General features: G+C 31.5%; 1 protein-coding gene across 2 annotated transcripts in view; it reads left to right on the top strand.

The window, feature by feature from the left end:
- The window catches only part of LOC129984262 (serine protease 27-like), a 35,541-nt gene extending 13,702 nt beyond the window's left edge, over nucleotides 1-21,839 (top strand). The window contains exons 9-12 of one of the 2 annotated variants that reach the window (XM_056094108.1): nucleotides 987-1,231; nucleotides 7,658-7,821; nucleotides 12,565-12,725; nucleotides 21,593-21,839. In XM_056094108.1, coding sequence (XP_055950083.1) covers nucleotides 987-1,231; nucleotides 7,658-7,821; nucleotides 12,565-12,627 — 472 coding nt within the window. In that variant the 3' untranslated portion in view covers nucleotides 12,628-12,725; nucleotides 21,593-21,839. The remainder of the gene's footprint in view (nucleotides 1-986; nucleotides 1,232-7,657; nucleotides 7,822-12,564; nucleotides 12,726-21,592) is intronic. The other variant, XM_056094109.1, reaches the window with a different exon arrangement.
- Nucleotides 21,840-22,138: the final 299 nt, after the last annotated feature.

The following is a 22,138-nucleotide window of genomic DNA, read 5'->3' on the forward strand; positions in this document are numbered from 1 at the left end:
AGTGCCTTGATGTGAATAAAGGGATGACCTGTCAAGAAAACTGTTTTCTGATTTTTCTTGAGTAGAATCTTCTATTTTTTGCAAACAGGAGCACAGGGTATGTGCTCAAGAAGAGTTTAAAAAATACTTCGTTAAGGAAATGTTCCCTATATTCGACAAGATGCATGAAGTGCCTTGGCACTTCTACTCAGTGTGAGGTAGTTTGTAGCAAAGGGATAAACAGAAGTAATGTACCATTGGTGCGTCAGTTAAATAGAAAAAATATAGCTTAAAAGCATTCAAGGTGTAAATTGAAGCATTTTTATTAGATACATTTTAATTTTTAGAATAAACTATGGGGATTTAAGCGGCAAAGTCCATTTAGTAGCGATACCCATTGCAGTGGGTATCGCTAATTTGTTCCTTGATTTGGGGATTTCCCGAGTTTTGAGTTGATTAAAAAATTATTTGAAAGTTCTCTTAAAAAGTTACCGAGATTTGGAGGTTTAAGATTTCTATTTAAAATATCCTTCCTGTTAAACCACGGAGTATTGGTAATGATTCGAAGTATCTTATTTTTGTAAAACTTGAATTTGGTTTCGCTTGGGTTTAGCAGAGAGTCTCCAAATGTATGCAGCATGAGTGAGGATAGGTTTTAAAACTTGTTTGTATAATAACAATATAATATTTGATATAATATATATAGTTTATATAATAACATTTAATAATATTTGTTTACTTCTTTGTTGACTACTCCATTATCATATACCCCACCCCACCCCCAAAAAGACAAATATTTAACTTTTAGTAAAAATTGTTTTCATGTGAAGAAAATAAATCATATAGAATCAAAACACAAATAAGGAAAGAAGATATAAAATTATAAACCGCAAAAATTTTAAACATCAGCTTTTAACTGAGATATATAGAAATATTTTAGAGAAAGTTTTATTGGAATGTTAAAATGCTTTAAAATTACCAATTAAATGAAATTCAATTTTTTGTAGTATTGACTTTGTTGGTACGTATAAAGCAAGAATTGGGCATGTTGATGAGAGATTAGCCCAAGAATACAACATCCTCCGGATAGCATACAATGATGAATATTTCCGAACTGGATTTTTTGGTGACATGGCTATCGTCACACTCGATAGGGAAGTAGAATTTGACGATTTCAATCCGATCTGTTTACCTACCAGTCCTGAATTCGTAAACTTAACAGGACGATTTACTGCACTTGTTGGTTGGCCACGTAAGTATACGAGCAATCTCTCAATATTATATCTTTGAATGAGCAATTCTTGTATACATATTTATTTCGTGAATCTCGAAACGGCTCTAATGATTTGGATTAAATTTTGTACTTAGATAGGGTTTTATTTTTTAAGCTTATCTATATTAATATCTTTCTTGAAAGAAACTAGATTTTACGCTCAAAATTTTTATAACTAGAATTACAGTCCAAGAGATGGCGCCACCAAACCAAGCAGAACCGAACTTCGGCAAAAATCCTATGTCTTTATATGAGCAATTTTTGTATATATATATATATATATATATATATATATATATATATATATATATATATATATATATATATATATATATATTGGAGGCTTTGCGTTTATTTATATGCGTGTCTTTCCTGAAAAAATACGAATTTACACATGCTTTTTTATAACTAACTTTTAGAATAAGTTTATCCAACTTCCATTTCGAAATGTGAGTAGTGCAGTATAGTGGTCAGAACAACATAGCTAATAGTTGCTTATAATTTGCTGCTAATAAAAGTGGAGCGTTACACGATAGAACAACAAGTTTTCAATGTTGAACAATATTTCAAAAATGGTGAAAGATTGGCGGCCACAGTTCGAAAAATTGAGAATTGGCCCCTCAGATTTAATCCCTAAGATTTGACACCATTGGATTTCGTTTTATTTGGTTACATGAATTAAAGGTCTATGCCAGCGTTTCTCAACCTTTCAGTATTCGCGGCCCAGTTTTCAATAACAATTTTCATCGCCCCCCCCCCCCTCACCCGCTTACAATAAAATGTATACAACAATAATGTATATTGAGTATTTTGGATTCTGTTTTCAAATTATTTTTAACTAACTACCAAAACAAGAGTAAAAGCAAGCCAACGTTGGCGAGAAACCACATTTGGCATTTTGTCAAGCGGGCGGTGAATAGATGAAGCGAATGAAAGCGGAGAAAATTTAAATATTATATTTTAAATGAAAGCCAAACAGGGAGATAACGTTAAAAGAATATGAAAGTAGAAAAATTCGTTAATGAAAGTTAACCTAAATGGGGTGAGATAAATTTAGAAACTAAGAACACATTTTTTCGAATAATAAAAGAAATAAAACAGAAGCATGACTAAACAAAAGAGAAAAAAAAATAAGTAATGATTGTGGAATGGAATCTACACGACCGATGCCGTCTCCAACATGCGCAGAGCAAATGTTTTCTCCTAGGAACAATGAAAATGTTCGATAATGCAAGTTTCAATTCCAGCTAGTCTCATTCGAGCCGATCCTTCTATCGCTATCCAATCTATCTTGAATGTGTATGTTATATATGTTTTCGTGTTAATTGCAATTCACCATATTAAATATTCACGGCAGCAGATTTATGCAGACTCATGAATAAATTTTTAAGCGGAAGTAAGCAAGCATTAGACGATAGTCAATCATCAACAAGTACACAGACGAGGGTGGTTCCGAAAATAAAATCAAGAAAATATTCTCAAGAATACTTAGATTTTGGGTTTACCAGTACCGAAGTAAATGTAGAAAATAGGCCCCTGTGTATCATTTGCTTAAAAATGTTGGCCGCAGACAGCATGAAACGTAATAAAATTAAACGACATTCGGAAACGCTTCATAGTGAGTACGTCAACAAACCCAGAGAATTATTCGAATTAAAATTAAAATCATACAAAAAGCAAAAATCATTTTTTAAAGAAACTTTGTCTGTGAATAAAAAAGCTTTAATTGCATCTTACAAAGTTCATATAAAATAGCCAGATGTAAAAAAAATCACACCATTGATGAAGACCTTATTTTACCAGCAGCAATTGAGATTGTAGAAACTATGTTTGGAGATAATTTTTCAAAACAATTGCAGTCCATGCCTCTTTCAAATGATGCTCGTCGAATTGGCGAAATAGCTGAAGATGTACAGTGTCAGCTTTTCTCGAAGTTGCATGACAAATTATTTTCAATGCAGCTTGACGAAGCAACAGATAGTAATAAAGATTTTCATTTAATTGCCTATGTTCGAATTTGTGATAATATGTCAGTACTTTCTGCAAATCAATAGAACTCAAAATAACAGCACTCGCATTATTTGCTACTTTAAATGATTTTATGAACGAGACAAACATAGAATGGTAAAATTGCGTCGGAATATGCACCGATGGTGCTCATTCAATGTCCGGAAGATTCCAACGTATACAGCACTTGTAAAACAAAAATAGCCTCAGTGCACACATTGTATGATCCACAGAGAAGCTTTGGCTTAGAAAGAAAAGAGTCCTGGTCTGAATATTGTGTTAACTACGGTTGTAACTGTAGTAAATTATATAAAAATGAGACCCCTGAAATCCAGAATCTTTTCCACACTTTGTAAAGACTTGGGTTCAGTACATTCAACGTTACTATTTTATTGCGAGGCAAGATGGTCATCACGTGGGAAATTTTTGCAACGTTTATGAATTAAGAGAAGAAATCGTCATTTTCCTAGAAGAAAAGAAACAGATAGGAGGCCGAGAATTTTCGCGATGGTTTATTTGTGATGAAATTGAGGTACTTGGTCGACATATTCGAGAAATTAAATAACTTGAATCTTCAACTCCAAGCAGCAAATACACATATGTTGGATACGAATGATAATGTTAACGTTTTTTGTGGAAAATTGGAATTGTGGAGCAGAAATTTAAAGCAAAAAAACATAACAATGTTTGCAAATGCGGATGATTGTACTAAAACTTACAAGGCTAAAGAATAATATGTAAACGTTGTTTTTGTAACCACTGAAAATCATTTAGCCATGCTGGCAAAGAATTTTAAAAAGTATTTTCATGCTGACGAAAAACTGATAGCAAGTTGCGATTGGATTAGGGATCCATTTCATAAGACTTCCGAAGGATTCTATTTTTCATATCAGTCACTCTTGTGTTTCGCATTAAAGCATGCATCCATCAGCACACCTTTTAACACATAAGAGGAAAGAAAATGACTCAAAAATTATAACTTCAAACGTAAACAAAAAATCCGCTTCATACTTGGCGGAGAACGTTAATGGCAGACTCATCGACGAAAGCGGCGCGGATGAAACTTAAATGCCATTCGCAGAAGTTCATGACATGTGACTTTTATGTCACATGAATTGACCCCATTAATGAGGAAGAAAAATTCATAGATTTCACGACGTGGCGAAACTAAAAGACAATTTAATAATAAATCAATTTTTGAATTTTGGGCAGGAGTAAGAATGATTTTTCTGCACTAAAAATAAGGGCATTTCACATTCTATTACCATTCAACATCGTACCTTTGTGAAACTGGATTTTCTGATGTGGCTTCTTTGAAGACAAAATATAGAAACAGAACTGAGAGTGGCTATTTCTAATACTAAGCCTTCCTTCGAAAAACTTTGTTCTGCAAGACAGGCCCAAGAAAGTCACTAATAATTATTAAATTTGTTTTTAATTTAGTATGTTTTGATTAAGTAAGTTGTTTTACTTTAATAAGTTACTAAATATGTCGAAATGCTTTTTATTTTCTATGTGTATATGTGCTTTCCTTTCAGTCAGTTAATCAATTTTTTAAAATAATATTTTCTCTTGGATATTCTCTCGCTCCCCTTCTAGTGTGCTCGCGCCCCCCTAGGGGGGCGTGCCCCACAGGTTGAGAATCGCTGGTCTATGCCAATAAATCCGCTAACACATGTGCATTGAAGGAGGAAATTCAACGTTGCGATAACGAAATTCAGCCACATTTATGCAAAATGATCATGGAAAATTTTGACATTAGATTGCGTATGTGTCAGCAAAGCCGTGGAGGCCCTTTTCCCTATGTGTTGTTCCATACATAATTCTGTTCTTGTGTTCTTTAAAATTTAATAAAAATATAACAATTTAAAGAAAAAAACCGTTGTTTTTATTTAATTCAAATCTAGCATTAACCAGTTGTTTCTTTTGTTCAACGGTCCATTTTTACTAATCGTACTATCAGCTGTCAAATAGTTTTTTTAACTAGGGTTGTCAACGCTTTACTGCACGAATGGTGGCAAATTCAAATCTTGCTTTTATTTTGGGACATACTTTAAAAGTCTAGGAGCAATATTCCGGGCAATAAAATTTCGTTTCACTTTTTAGGGTATCCCTGTATATTCTACTAGAAAATATGTTAATACCTAATCCTCAGACCGAAATTTCGGTCATTTTAGCTGTTAGACTTCGTTTTTTCTTAAATGAACATTCAAAACACAATCTGCATGGAGAAATTTCGATAACAATTTTGTAAACGCACCTGATTGTTTGAAAATCGGAAATATTATTGTAAAGGATGTGGCAGCAAAATTTCGTTTATTTCTTAAATAGATGTAATGATAAAGAAAATAAAACTTTAACCCTTTAAAAAGGCATTTTTTAAGCCATAGTATATTAAAATATTTCTAGGATTGATTATATTTAAGAAAAATGATTAATTTTGCTCATTAGATAAATATAATTTGATCAATTTATTAAGTTAATTAATAGTTAAGTAAGGATCTGAAACATCTAAGTTTCTGCCTTATTGAAATACTAGCCGCCTTTGGCGACCAGCTGGTTCGCCAATCTTAATGTTCGTTAAAATTTTAATAATTAAATATTTTATGCAATTCCTATTTAAATAGCTTCTTCATCAAAATATTTTAACACTTCCAATTTTGATAGTCATATAATTCACTCATAATATTATAAACGCCTTCAGTCATAACGTAATATGTATCTCTCTAATTTTCTGTTAGCTCCTATAGAATTTATACTTTAAATTAAAGTGGAAAGGATGAATCTGCAAATAATATAATAATATTTTTTACTGAAACAAAGTATTTTTTTTTGTAATATGATTACTGAAAACAGTCACTGAGCGTTTAAACTTTATGGGCACTAAAGAATATCTTTCTTAATTTATGTAATATTTCAAAAATTTGTCAACAAAATTTTCTCAGATTCATCATGACCAGATCGATTCATTAACGATGTTTAATTTTAAATGCATCAAACACTAAGAAAATAAAACGAATCGTTTAAAATAATCGGTTGAAAACAGGTTTAAAAAAATTACTTAAAAACGATGTACTTAAAACTATAAGCATATAGAAAAAATATATAACTAACATAAATACAATTTAATTATAAAAGCATGCAACTAACCTAAAAATAATTTAAATCATCCTTTGATAATGGTTGTCATGTCAACAACCAGAACACAATGCGCATGCGTGAATTTTCAACGCCAGTTACGTAGCGCAAATGCGTGAGTTTTTCTACGCCAGTTGGGGTAACGCTATGCAGATTAGATATTTTTAATTTCCTTTATTCTGTTTTATTTTAATTCAAAAGTACTTCAGAAAGAATCTGAAAGATCGATTAATCAAGAATGTTTAATTTTAAATGCATCAAACATTAAGAAAATAAACAGAGTCGTTTGAAATAATCAGCCGAAAATTCTTAAGCCTAGCCTCATTACTGTTGGGAAAAAAAAACTGAACCCTTACTCTTTTGGCGGTGGGGGAAATGAAAAGATTTTCTTGGCAGAAAAGTTAGTTTTTAATTAATAAGTAAAATTCTAATTAAAAATTCAAAAAAAGGGACCCCAGGTGCACATTTCCGACCTCCAAGGTATACATGTACCAAATTTGGTAGCTGTAGGTCAGACGGTCCGGACCGTAGAGCGCCAATACACTCACACACATTGAGTTTTATATAAGTATAGATTTGTCAGAACTTATGCTAACGTGCTTAATTTCATATAAACATTGATGAACTTGGTGGGAAGCATCCTTCCCATGACTCTAGAAAAGGTTAAGTCATGAAATAGGAAGCAAAAATCGTCATAGATTTTTGGAAGAGGGTACATTTTATTTAAGTTGAAAAAAACTGAAAAACGTTGGTTTCATCAATCAGAACATTTTATTTAGTAATCAAGTTCACCAGACGTATTATATTATTTAAAATTTTGTAGGGATCAATGGGTTAATGTAGAAAATTTCGATATGTATAGAGCATAAAGGGTATCGCATGAAATTCAACACAATGACAACGAGCCATTTCACGTACGTACTTTTCAGTCAACCATGTAAAGATATTTTCGTTGAACCCTTTTGGGGCCTCTACTGGATTCATGAAAAGAGTATTAAGTTTTATATGACCATTCTTTAATTAAATATTTCAAAAGATTCTTGGATAACATCTGCTGTACGAACATGAACTATTTTCTTTCAAGACTTAATCTTTTCAAAACTTTTAAAACTTTTCATGGTTCTCTCTCACATTTTAGAATTTTTCCCAATATTTTCATGCCTTTCATTTAGAATTTAATCGCCAGTCGGTAAACCTATTAAAATTTTCCAATATTTATTAAAAAAATACTTCACTTCTGTTTTTTTATTCATATTTTAGCTGGATCAAATAGGACAAAACTTCAGGAAAAATTTGGTTTAATTGTCATTTCGCACTCCAGATGCAATGGAAGATTCGCGAACACAATTGCCCTTCTTAGAAGCTTCTACCCTAATGGTATTGGAGATGGAATTTTTTGCACAACTTCTCCTAAAGGATGCGATGTAAGTAAAAAATTTTCTTTTTCGTAACTAACGCCCTTTTATTATTCTGGTAAGTTTGAAAGGAGTAAAACTGTTGAAGGAAAGAAAATACTAGTATAAATAAAAAGAATGGTTTCATTAATTAAGAATATTTAAAAAAAGCGGTTTTAGTAAATATCCGAATTCTGTCTTTTAATGTCAAAGCTTGCAGACAAAGTTGAATTTTCCGAGATGTATCTTGCAGATAAAGCAGAATTTTTCCGAGATCTATCTTGCAAACGAAATTGAATTTTCTGAGATCTATCTTGCAGACAAAGTTGAATTGTCAAAAAATAATGTGGATATGGTTCCGAAAAATTTACTGTGTAAACATGTCCTTTAGGAAACTTTTTCAAAAATGTCAATCAAATTTTTTAAAAAAAATTAAAAATATTTCGCTTAAGTTGTGTTTTCTTAAAAAAATCTAACTTGATTGCGTTACCATACGGGTTTATACTCGGCTAGTTATAAGACGACCAACAGGTAAACGCATGCGAAGAAAGGCTGAAAAATGCTGTTCTGTCGATAACAAGAAATTGTCTCAATAGGCAACAACATTTTTTTTTTGGTGTGAAAAAATCGATCATTTATCATAGATTAATTCCGACATTTTTTGCTCTTCGTTCTTTCTGATGCGAGATTGTGTGTGTGTGTGTGTTTTGTCATTTTATTTGCCATTTCTTTTCAATGGTTTTTCAAATTTAGGTATGTTGACTTTTTATTTTACCGTGTTTCTTTGTGTAAATATTCATCATTTTAATACAATACGAAGTGAAAAAGAAAACTCCAGACACGCCAAAACAACAATTTATATCTAAGTATGGAATGTCTGAATCATCTTATGAAATTGTGGCAAACATAAATCAGTTCCTCTCTACGCATGCGCTGTCTACTGACCATCTTATAACTGGCCGGGTATAATACCCGGTATAATATTAAATGATTCCATTTATAAATTTTTATTATATTCATAATTTTTCTATCTCAGCTTTTCCTTTGAAATCAATATGCATATATGTAAACAAGAACTGACTGTTTTATATCCTGAAATAAATTTAATGACTTAATTGAAATGGCAAATCCAATAATTTAAAACAATATAAATCTGTTAAAAAATTATAAGACCTATTTAATTTCAGAAATTATGAAATAAAATTTATAATTATTTTGCAAGTATATGGAATATAATATTACAATATATTTAGTATAATTAATTTCAAATAATTGTGAAAAATTCAATAAATGATTTGATACATTTTAAAAATTAATACAATATGCTATAAACAAATCGTTTGACACTTTGTAATAAAAAAAAGAAAATTAATTGGGTTATTGATTTTTTAATGTTTGCTTTTATCCTCAAGCAAAATGACCTGTTATTGTCATGACTAGGTGATTCAGATACATTTCATATACAATAACTACTTCCAATTTTCATTGGCAGTCGAAGCTTATTTAATATTAGAATACAATTTGTGACATGATATATACCAAATGTTTCAGATGGATTTCAAATCTATATTTCGATTGGATTACAATTAAAAACATTTTATTTTTTTCAAGACTTAATTCGGTGAATTTTGATATATATTTTACCGCTGAAGTGCAGGAATCAGTTAATCTGCAGAGTAGCAAGCTAACCTGCAGTAGGGTGATCCTTTAAAGTGCAGAAAATTTGTTTCATTTCTCAAATTACCAAGGTAATCTGTGAATTACCTAGCACATTACCTACTAGACACTCATTAATCTGCATATTATCTAAAAGGTGCAGATTAAAGTGAAAATATGATCTTTGATGGAACTAACAGCAATGTTTCAGTATGCTTAAATTAAATGTTGTATGTTTATTTTTGATATCTAAAAATTAACTTAACACAATCTAACTATCAACTCACAAATTGATAAATTCAATTATCAATCAATTGAAATACTTCAATACAAAGAATGAAACGGCTAAAAATATTATTGCAATTAAGGAAATTGATATTATGCTAGGTAATTAAACTTCGCTAGGTAATCTGCACATTAACTGCTTTCAAGATTTAATGGTAACATATATAGCAAGAAGCATTTTTCTACTGAAAGTTAACACTGCCTGATAGAGGCAGACGCTATAAGAGGTCCATATAGCAAAATTTGATGCAAAGAGGACAGCATAAAATCCTTTCGCACTTTGTCGACTGACGCCATCTTTCGGTTTATTCTTCATATTATGCCAATTATATCTATACGATACTAGCATTAAAGATTAAATTTCGTTTTTTCCTTAAACATAATTGGTTTTCAATCATCATTTGAAAATTTGGGCTTTAACTTATCTCAGTTTTTCTTCTACACGATAATACAATAACTTTTGTGTTTCTTCATTTCCTTAAATTTTATATACGTTTTTGATTTCACCACTTTAAAAAAAAATGTGAGATGTGAACTATTCCGAAATTTTACAATTAAAAAAAATTGTCCTTCTTTTTTTCCTGGGAGAAAGATTTGTTAATAATTCCTTGATGCCAAAATTTTTATCCTTCCAGGTGGTATTATTTTGATAGAATATTTTTTCTAACTATTCATTAATCTAGGAATTTCTTGTTTCAATGAACCACCCCATTTATAAAATGAATTATTTTCATTTCACACTAAAATAAATCTTCACAGCAACTTAAAACTAGCGGCAATAGCCTGCCCAAAATGTCTGGCATATTCTCTAATAAATTTGCCATTTTAAACAACGCCTACCATGCTACTGGCGTACAATAGTTTTGAATTGCTAACTTTTTGCTCGAATTTAGCATTTTTACTAAATCTATTGTGTCATCTTTCGCAAGTTATTTCGCGATTAATCCCTGGAAAGCGGTGATACACTTACGAAAGCGGTGATTATAAATACTTACACTCTTGATTCAGAACCAGCTGAAGCTGTTTACATGGGCCAGGAATCAGCGACTGTTACACTGTGTAAATATCAACTTCAGAAAAATGTAAAGACTTGAAAAGGGCCTTTAATATTAGCAGGCGTCATAAAGCTTGTTCAGTGATTTGAAAAAACTGGATCGCTGGTCGTGTAAGGTCCAGAAGACCAAGTGTACGCACTAACACGTTAGGCGTACGTTGGAGCCTAAATGGAAACATTAGCGTCAGAAGTTCCCATGGCCCCCTCGGTCTCCATATCTGACACCAGCAGATCAACAGGCTACGGGAAAATTTAAATCCGGGTGTATCCATCCCGTCCATACAATCTGTTGAGAGGTGCAATCCGGGAGCAGTCATGTATACAGGTTGACATGCAGCACTCTGCCTTTGTTAGATTTGTGACATACCTGCAATGTGTTAACCTCTGCGGTGGCGGACACGTGGAACACATATTGCTATAAAAATGATTTGGTAACATTATTTCTATTATTTCACTTAAAACTAAAAATTCATTAGAAAATGTCACCTAACGGCTGTTTCTTTAATTTTTTTTATGATATTAAAAAAAAAAATCTCGTGATTTATTGATGCTAAATCTGCAATTTCTTTTTTATTTTGCTTAATTTTCCGGGTTTTATAAATTTTTAAAAGTTTTTACGGACATTTTGCCAACCAGAAAAATCACATAACGATTACACCGACATACCTAGCAGTACACGGCAAATTTTGAATAACCAGAATGTCACGCCATCATTGGTGGGAACTATAGTGAGTCCTAAGGGCCATCACTGACCATGGTACAACCTCTCCCGTTGGAGGCTCATCTTCATCATCGTAAAGTCCCGTTCCGATGACCCGTGCGTGCCTTGAGACCGGCGTATTTCGACCTTTTTCCCCTCATTTGTGGTTTTCCTGGGATCTTTACTGTCTGTTCATTTTAACGACAGCTCGCAGGAAACTCCCGATCGAACTCCACAGGCGAGAGTGATCTTACAATGGGTCAGATCCCCCCGGGGGGGTCACCTCGAAATGAGGATGAGATGCTTCCGGCATGGTGGTTGGATCTCGCCATCCTGGAGGGTACACTAATAGGTGGGGGATCTGGCTCCTCCCATCGATGACGGGACGTACTTCCTTTGGGGAGGGTTGTACCGTGGCCGGTGACGGCCCTTAGGACTCAACCACAGTTCCCGCCAATGTTGCTGTTGCGGCGGTCCGGTCATTCAGTTTCTATGGTTTAAATTCGTGTGCCTTCAGGCGGGTCGGAGAGTTAGATGGTTGACTTACAATGGGTCAGATGGAAGATTTACGACCATATCCGTAAAGGCAACGGGTTATGGTAAGGGTGGGATAGTAGTACGCGCCATACCATTTCTGCACCCACTATGGGCGCCAGATACAAACAACTTGCTTTTCAGCCCATACCTCATGAATACCCAGGTGAGCGTTCCCTGGGTAAGGTTTCATTTGTTAGATTTCTATTGATGCAGATTGTCTATTGATTCAGGAATATATTAATAAATTTTAAATTTAATCCAGAAAAAGTTCATATATCTGATATTCTGAAATCAGATAAAATTTATTCGTGGTTAATCAGTTACGAGTTTTCCGAGCATAAATTTTAGAAAATAACTTTTCTGAAAGTATCCTTACATTCTGTTCGGTATACGTTTGTTATAACTTTGAAACATATTTCGCTGTATTTATGGAAATATTACTTGTCGTAAGAAAATATTTTTTGCATTTTTTGCAACTATTTACATTTTTACTCTATTTTTTAAAAAAATTAACTTTAACTTTTTTTGTTCTAAATTTTAGGAAGGCTCTGGTAGTCCGCTAATATACGAAAAAAAAATGATCGATGGTATGTTGTCGGATTAGTGACTCTCCGCCTTTCCTGTGGTGGACCTGGCTTGCCAACGGGTTACACCAAAGTATCAAAATATTTGAACTGGATTAAGAAAAACATTGTAAGATAGGTAAACAAGAGTTAAAACTTTTATATTCTTTTGCATAGAATGCTACAAATGAATATATTTTGCTGAGGTATTTTGTGTGTTTTAATTTTGAGTGCTAATAATGTGTTCTGTGTGTTTTAATTTTTTTCCTGTTTATTTTGTGAAAGGAATGATTAAAATACAGGGTGACCATAAAATAACTTTTCCTGTTTGGCGGCATATGTAATTAAAAGGAATGAACAAAATGAAAACTACATCTTATATACAGACTGTGGAAGGCATGTGAAGCTGAATTCCACAGAAAAATTATATTCATATGCAATTAAAAAGAATGAACGAAATGAAAACTACATTTTATATACAGACTGTGGAAGGCATGTGAAGCTGAATTCCACAGAAAAATTATATTCACATACAATTAAAAAGAATGAACGAAATGAAAACTACATCTTATATACAGACTGTGGAAGGCATGTGAAGCTGAATTCTACAGAAAAATTATATTCATATGCAATTAAAAAGAATGAACGAAATGAAAACTACATATTATATACAGACTGTGGAAAGCATGTGAAGCTGAATTCCACAGAAAAATTATATTCAGATACAATTAAAAAGAATGAACGAAATGAAAACTACATCTTATATACAGACTGTGGAAGGCATGTGAAGCTGAATTCCACAGAAAAATTATATTTATATGCAATTAAAAAGAATGAATGAAATGAAAACTACATATTATATACAGACTGTGGAAGGCATGTGAAGCTGAATTCCACAGAAAAATTATATTTATATGCAATTAAAAAGAATGAATGAAATGAAAACTACATCTTATATACAGACTGTGGAAGCCATGTGAAGCTGAATTCTACAGAAAAATTATATTCATATGCAATTAAAAAGAATGAACGAAATGAAAACTACATCTTATATACAGACTGTGGAAGGCATGTGAAGCTGAATTCCACGGAAAAATTATATTCACATACAATTAAAAAGAATGAACGAAATGGAAACTACATCTTATATACAGACTGTGGAAGGCATGTGAAGCTGAATTCTACAGAAAAATTATATTCATATGCAATTAAAAAGACTGAACGAAATGAAAACTACAAATTATTTACAGACTGTGGAAGGCATGTGAAGCTGAATTCCACAGAAAAATTATATTCATATGCAATTAAAAAGAATGAACGAAATGAAAACTACATCTTATATACAGACTGTGGAAGGCATGTGAAGCTGAATTCTACAGAAAAATTATATTCATATGCAATGAAAAAGAATGAACGAAATGAAAACTACATCTTATATACAGACTGTGGAAGGCATGTGAAGCTGAATTCCACAGAAAAATTATATTCACATACAATTAAAAAGAATGAACGAAATGAAAACTACATCTTATATACAGACTGTGGAAGGCATGTGAAGCTGAATTATACAGAAAAATTATATTCATATGCAATTAAAAAGAATGAACGAAATGAAAACTACATATTATATACAGACTGTGCAAGGCATGTGAAGCTGAATTCCACAGAAAAATGATATACATATGCAATTAAAAAGAATGAACGAAATGAAAACTACATCTTATATACAGACTGTGGAAGGCATGTGAAGCTGAATTCCACAGAAAAATGATATACATATGCAATTAAAAAGAATGAACGAAATGAAAACTACATCTTATATACAGACTGTGCAAGGCATGTGAAGCTGAATTCCACAGAAAAATTATATTCACATATAATTAAAAAGAATGAACGAAATGAAAACTACATCTTATATACAGACTGTGGAAGGCATGTGAAGCTGAATTCCACAGAAAAATTATATTCACATACAATTAAAAAGAATGAACGAAATGAAAACTACATCTTATATACAGACTGTGGAAGGCATGTGAAGCTGAATTATACAGAAAAATTATATTCATATGCAATTAAAAAGAATGAACGAAATGAAAACTACATATTATATACAGACTGTGCAAGGCATGTGAAGCTGAATTCCACAGAAAAATTATATTCACATACAATTAAAAAGAATGAACGAAATGAAAACTACATCTTATATACAGACTGTGGAAGGCATGTGAAGCTGAATTTCACAGAAAAATTATATTCACATACAATTAAAAAGAATGAACGAAATGAAAACTACATCCTATATACAGACTGTGGAAGGCATGTGAAGCTGAATTCTACAGAAAAATTATATTCATATGCAATTAAAAAGAATGAACGAAATGAAAACTACATATTATATACAGACTGTGGAAAGCATGTGAAGCTGAATTCCACAGAAAAATTATATTCAGATACAATTAAAAAGAATGAACGAAATGAAAACTACATCTTATATACAGACTGTGGAAGGCATGTGAAGCTGAATTCCACAGAAAAATTATATTTATATGCAATTAAAAAGAATGAATGAAATGAAAACTACATATTATATACAGACTGTGGAAGGCATGTGAAGCTGAATTCCACAGAAAAATTATATTTATATGCAATTAAAAAGAATGAATGAAATGAAAACTACATCTTATATACAGACTGTGGAAGCCATGTGAAGCTGAATTTCTACAGAAAAAAAATAGTACCAAATTAGTCTATAGGGGAAATAGTATAGCCGCAGGAGTTCAGTTATGAATAAATTCATGAAATTCAGAGACAATTATATTTTATTCGTCAATATTAGGGTCCCCTGGGCGCCGTGCAATATTTTCAGTATTCTGACCATCCCTGTGTACAATATATTGTATACAGTGAATGATGTTTTCCACTGCTGCGTGTAAACTGTCCGTTTCGACGTTCATAACAGCCCATCTTATTTTCTGCGCATAAGATATTCAGGTTTGCTTAAGAGCAGCCACGACATTACACTATCTAATATAGAGCAGTTTAACCAGTAAAGCACGCTGAGATAAGGTAGGTGTCTTATTCATCTCACATGAAAAATCAATCACGAACAACAGTAAAGAACGCATCAGTAATCGAGAACGAACTATTAACAGGTCGTTTTCTCTTCGCTTTTTACAAGTGATGCATAGCGCTGCTGTCACGTACGCACTAGGAATTTTACTTAATCCATACCGATATGCAAATTTCCTCGTTCGTACGTGATAGCAGAGCGAAGATTTCTCTTATCGGCAACATTTAGTACTAATTTTTTTGTGTGGAATTTTTCTACCCATGTCTTCCACAGTCTGTATATGAAATGTGGTTTCATTTCGTCCCTTCGTTTTAGCTGCAGAGGCAGCCAGTTATTTTATGGCCACCCTGTATTATTTAAAGTAATTTCTTTGTTAATTATTTTTTCTTTTATCCATAGATTACTTTCTCACTTTCTTTTAGGCTGTTGAATGTTTTCTTTTATCCATATTTTCTTTGATACTGCAGATTTTGTGTATTGTTTTCAGCTGAGCTACAGTTTTACTCTGTGTGTGTGTGATGGTTTTTGTAAATAATTATTCTTGTGACTAATTTTGGAATATCTCTATCAAAGTATAAGATAAAACCTTTCTTCGAAAAATATAACTTATTTTCCAAGTTGTAAATTCTAGTGAACTTCGGCAGTTGTGAAACGTCCACCTAGACGGTGACCATGTTTTTTTTTTTTTTTTTTTTTTTTTTTTTTTGAGATTGCTGATATTGCATTGCATAGGAACTGACAGTTTAAGGATTCTTTGCATTTGAAGTGATTATAAAATTTTTTTATTGAATCAGAGCTTACAAATATTCCCAAACTTAACAAATTACTAATTTGATATTTATGTACGTGGAAAAGCACTGAAGTATATATATTTCAACATTACAAGTTGCATCTAAATTGCAATATTGAGTACTGTGCATTTATTGGCTTACAACTTCGGTACTAATTGGTTTTTATTACAGAAAATTCAAAATAATTTTAAATTATTGCAATTTCCATCCATCATTAGCGAAGAAGCTTGATATGAAGACAAAGAAAATTGGCTATTTGCCATGCAATTTCTCCACGGAATAATATTTTGATTATCCGACTTTAACTAGATAATATTTGAAAATATTTATGTTTTGCTAATAATTTTTAATTAAGTAAAGCAATGAAGAAGATATATTTGAAAAACAGTGATTATTACTACTCTAGTATCATAGGTTGGTTTGGTTGGTTTTATATGATTTATTGGCGCAAGAGCCACACTTGGCTATACTGCGCCAATCATGTGGTGACATTAGAATAGGTTTAAAAGCACATTTATTTTTTATGAAGTACACATGTGAAGATTAAATAGCCTAAAATATGACAATAAAATTCTAAAACCATCCTTTATTTTCAAATTATAACGAAAAATTTATGATTCCTCCAAATTTAAAAATCTAATGCAAAGTCGAAACAAAATGGTTAAATACGAAATAGGAAAACAAAAAATAAATAAAAAATAAAATGCTAAATGCAAGAATAAAAACCAATCGCTCTTAAGAATTTCAAAATATTTTGTTGGTGGGTTCATCCACCAAGTCTTGTAAAGTCAAGGAAGACGAGGTAAAAACACGAACACGATAAGCACTGAAAACAGGACAGTCAATTAAAATATGGTGAATAGTAAAATTTACTTGGCATCTGTTGCATGTAGGCGCATTTTCGCCAAATATCAAATGCCTGTGGGTGAAACGAGTGTGTCCTATACGGAGACGTGTCAATATCATAGGAGATGGTTACTCCTCACCTAGACTCTTCAGTATGATTCTTCTTTGGAAACGTCTCCAGTAAAAGGATATATGACTATTAGGGATTGCAATACCGGACCAAAATTTTAATACCGGTATTCGGTATTTTTTAAATCTTAATACCGGTATTAGAAATTTTTAAAAAAGAAAGAAAACACAGGTGTTCCTTTGTTTTATTTGTCAGTTTTGTTAGAGAGTGTAAATATCATAAAAATTAATTTGTAACTTATAAATTATAACAGTATAAAATCACAAAAAGTAAAGAACCATCTTATTTATTTAAATCACAAAAAGTATAAATATCACTATTAAGTCTGTGGTACTATTACAAATTTTTGAAATGTGATCTTAAAAAACATAATGCATCAATTTTGCTGTCATTAAGCCTGAAAAGTAATTTTGTGTAAAAATTACCAGTTGTCGAAAACGCTGTTTCGGCATATTCGCTAGTTGGTGGTACTGTTAGCAATGCGCGATATACTTTTTCCAAGTATTTACCTCTAAATCCCTCATTTTCAAATGAATCGATTTCTCGTCGGATGGTTTTGGATATAGCTGATTTCTGTATTGTATTTTGGTTCATTGAAATTTTTTTATTTATCCTAATTCTAATTTTTGTTTCAAGAGACAATTCCTTTTCACTATCGACAGTAGTGACATCATAATCTTCGATAATTGAACCGAATTCTTCTGAATGTGGATAGGTTTGTGGGTTAAAAATTTTAAGAAAATTTATTCTAAACTTAATTAGATTTGAATCCGTTATTTTCTTTTCTTCTTTTTCATTTTCATTTTTAAAATCATTATAATTATGTAAATACCATAAGACATTTTCTATCTCGGAATGCCTTTCTCCTGTGCGATTTTTCAATGTAATATATAATTCTTCAGATAGTGATGTGTGCTGTTCTTTCAGTGACTGCAACATGAAATTTATTGTTGCATCAGCTGTTAATAAATTAGAATCTCTTCGACGTAATGCCTCAATAGTCAGTTTTATTGGAAGTAGAGCTGATATAGTTTTGGATATTAAGTCGAATTCACTATCTGAAAAATTAAATTACAGGTTTAAGTCTATTATTGCTTTTTGGATTGGATTTCTCAGTTTCAAAAATCGTTCCATCATTAGGAGTAAACTGTTCCAACGTGTTTTAGAATCTAATATTTACATATATTCTGTTTTATTTTCAATTAGTATATATTTTAGTAATATATCCTTTTTACAGGAGAACGTTTAAATATCTTAACAATTTTTTGAACTTTATAAATTATAGGAAGCAATTCTTGATAGGTTAATATTTCATCCTCATTAGCAGTATCTTCTTCAACAATTACATTGTCATTATCTTCATTGTCAATATCACTCTCACTCTTATTTTTTTTGAAAGTTGGAATCCGAAATTTCTATATCCACAGTATTTGGATTCTTCTGTTCTTTATCTTTTTGATATAATACATCTATTACTCCTAATTGAATTCCATGTGCATAGCACAACTGCTGATTTGCACCAATCAACTTCCCAACTTTTTTCATAATTGTTGCTTTATCAGTCGTGAAGGATGCAATATTTTCTTTCAGGGATAATCCATGTTTCGCTAATTTAGAATTAAGCTATTAATTAAGCCATTAATTAACTAATTAATTTTGCCCGTTAGGGAGACATAAAAACAAAAACGTATATTATTTTGCTATGTTCGCGCTATCTGAACATATAGTGGAGACAATTTAAAAAACCTCTAGTAAATACCGAAAAACCGGTATTTAAACTTGTGAATACCGGTATTACAAAATTGTTCAAATGGCTCAAAATACCGGTATTCGGTATCCCGGTATATCGGTATTGCAATCCCTAATGGCTATAGTGTTGGAATATGAATCTGAGAACGTTTCTAACAAAACTATTAACATAACAATCAAAGTCAATCAAATTTATTAATGCATTTCCAGTGGAGAATTTAAATAAAGAAAATAAATGATAAATACTCTTGATGTATATTGGGTGTATAATGGGTGTCCCAAAATGAATGCAAGATTTCAATTTTGCACCATTCGTGCAGTAAAGTGTTAGCAATCTTATTAAGAAAAAACTTTTGACAGTTGATAGTTTAGAGTTAGTAAATATAGAGCGTTGCACGATAGAAACAACGTGTTAACGCAAGATTTGAATCAAATAACACATTTTTTTTTCTTTAAATTGTTATATTTTTATTGAATCTTAAAATACACAGGATAGGGTTATATATGGAAAAACACATATAGCAAATGGACTCCACGGCTTTTCTGGCACATAAGCATTCTTTAGTCGAAATTTTCCTGGACCATTTTGCATAAATGTGGCTGAATTTCGTTGATGCAACTTTCAAAGCCCGCATACTTGTGGGCTTGTTGGCATAGATCTTTGAATTTAATCCCTAAAAAAGAAACCAAATGGCGTTAAATCACAGGATATAGTGGACCAATTCCCAAATTTCCGAACTATGGCCGCCAGGCTTTCATTATTTTTTAATATTGTTCTACAATGAAAATACCTTGTTGTATCGTGTATTGCTCCATTTTTACTAACCCTATCAATGATCAAATGGTTTTTTAAACAGGATCGCCCACACTTTACGGTCCAAATAGTGGCAAATTCAAATCTTGCTTTAATTTTGAGGCACCCTTTACGTGCTTATAGGTGTAATAGCAGGATAGCACATAATGATATCAATGATACTTGAAAAATTAATGGATTTAATTTAGTGGTGAAAATAATTGATGCAGATTCAATAAATAATTAGACGATACTACGGTTAAGTCCTGCCTAATTATGCTATTATGGTCTGACAGAGAAAGAGATTAAAAAGAAGAAAACGCGGACTGTTGCAGCACTTTACCCAAAAGAGGAAGAAAAGATAGATTTTAAAAAGAAAGTCAAGATTCGATTAATCCCACTAAGCTTAAATTAAGGATTATTAGTATAAGATCAACTAATAAAAAAGAAGTTATGTTAGATTGTGCTAGTGAAGATATTTTTGAAAAAAAAAAGAAGTAGAGTAGTAAAATAAAACTTGTAGACACTTGCAGTCGACTGTTTTTCGGAAAATGTTGAGTTTTAAAAAATTAATAAATAATATAAATTTATAAATAAAAGAATAAAAAAATAAGTAAATAGTTAAATAAGAATAATTACATCACATTTTTGTTCTGTTCCGTTCTGCGTAACATGATCTTTAATTTCATTCAAATAAAACTGAGATGAGAAAAAAAAATATTTTTATTAATTTTTTTAAAACTTGCTTCTAATCTCAAAAATTTATTTTAATATTCGATGGATCAATTTTAAATTTTTTACTATACTTGCGCACTTTTTTTTTATCTCATCTACAGCAAATACCAGAGAAACCATTAGTAATATTTGTGTTTCAATTTCGGAAGGTTTCTAGTTCTAATCCTTGTCACTCCGAAGATATGGTATTTGTAAGGGACAAATAGTTGCTAAGTTTCAAACGCATTTTCTGTTTTTGTGTTTGGAAGTTTGAGAAGTAGGTGCCAGTTAAATTAATGACTCGTCATTCGTCAAAGATTCATATTTACGATATTCGTTTCAAATACCCTTGTAGAATCTTAAAAACTGGACATTAATGTAAAGGAAATTAATTATACCTACAAAAAAAAAACAGGGGTGTTGTTTATAAAGAAAACTGGAGATGCAAATGCCTTTATTTCTTAAATACAACAATTATTAAAATAGTTACGTTTAGATTTCATTGTCTGGATGAACATGCAGAATATTTTTGTTGGCCCTTTCCTATTGTTCCAGAGTAGTGTTTAATTTTCCGACTGCCTATTAATTGAAAATATATTCGGAATATGTTTACAAATTTTGAACCTAATCCAGGAATCTTTCTCAAATGAAATAAAATTTATGCTAGTATAAGAGATTAATTTATCATGCATAAACATTAGAAAATAACGTCATTGATAATATTCGTTGCATTTTATTCAAAGGACCTTTGATTTCAGTTTTTAAGCATATTTAAAGCTAACTGTGTTATTTCTAGAATCATTGGTAAGAGCAAAACATGTTGTTTTAGATTTCTTCGACAACGGTTTTACAAATGTGTTAGATTTCTTTATGAAAACAAAATTCACTATAAATTTCTTTTTCTAAATTTTAGGAATACTTTGGTAATGCGTTGATGGGCGAAAAAAGAATGTGCTTCTTGATTACTACCATTAAAATCGAAATGCGATATATCTACAAATTACATTAGAGTGTTGGAATATTTGAACTGAATGGAAAGAAATATTGTTAAGATAGCTAAACAAGTTAACTTTCAAGACGTCTTTCGTTTAGAGTATTTCAAATGAAAATATGTTGCTAGAATTTATGTATTCTGTGTTTTAATGTTCTTTGCCTATTCTGTGAACGGATTTAATAAATTATTATCCCAATTAATTTTTTCGTCAATTCTTTTTTTCTTTTATTATAAAAGTACAACCAGAAACATAGACATTCACAAAAACTTCCTCAAATGCCCTCCAATAAAGATCTTATTCTCCTTTTCCCCTGTATAAAACTGTGGACCTTGGGTAAGATCACAAATACCTTGCATGGTATTGATGGACAACAATAAGAAAATCGATATCTTTGATGTGAATATAGTTTACTAGACTCTCTTTCGAATATGTGTTTTGGACTTCATTTCTCCGAAGATTGGAAC

The sequence above is a fragment of the Argiope bruennichi genome, chromosome 9 (assembly GCF_947563725.1).
Source record: "Argiope bruennichi chromosome 9, qqArgBrue1.1, whole genome shotgun sequence".
Lineage (NCBI taxonomy): Eukaryota > Metazoa > Arthropoda > Arachnida > Araneae > Araneidae > Argiope > Argiope bruennichi.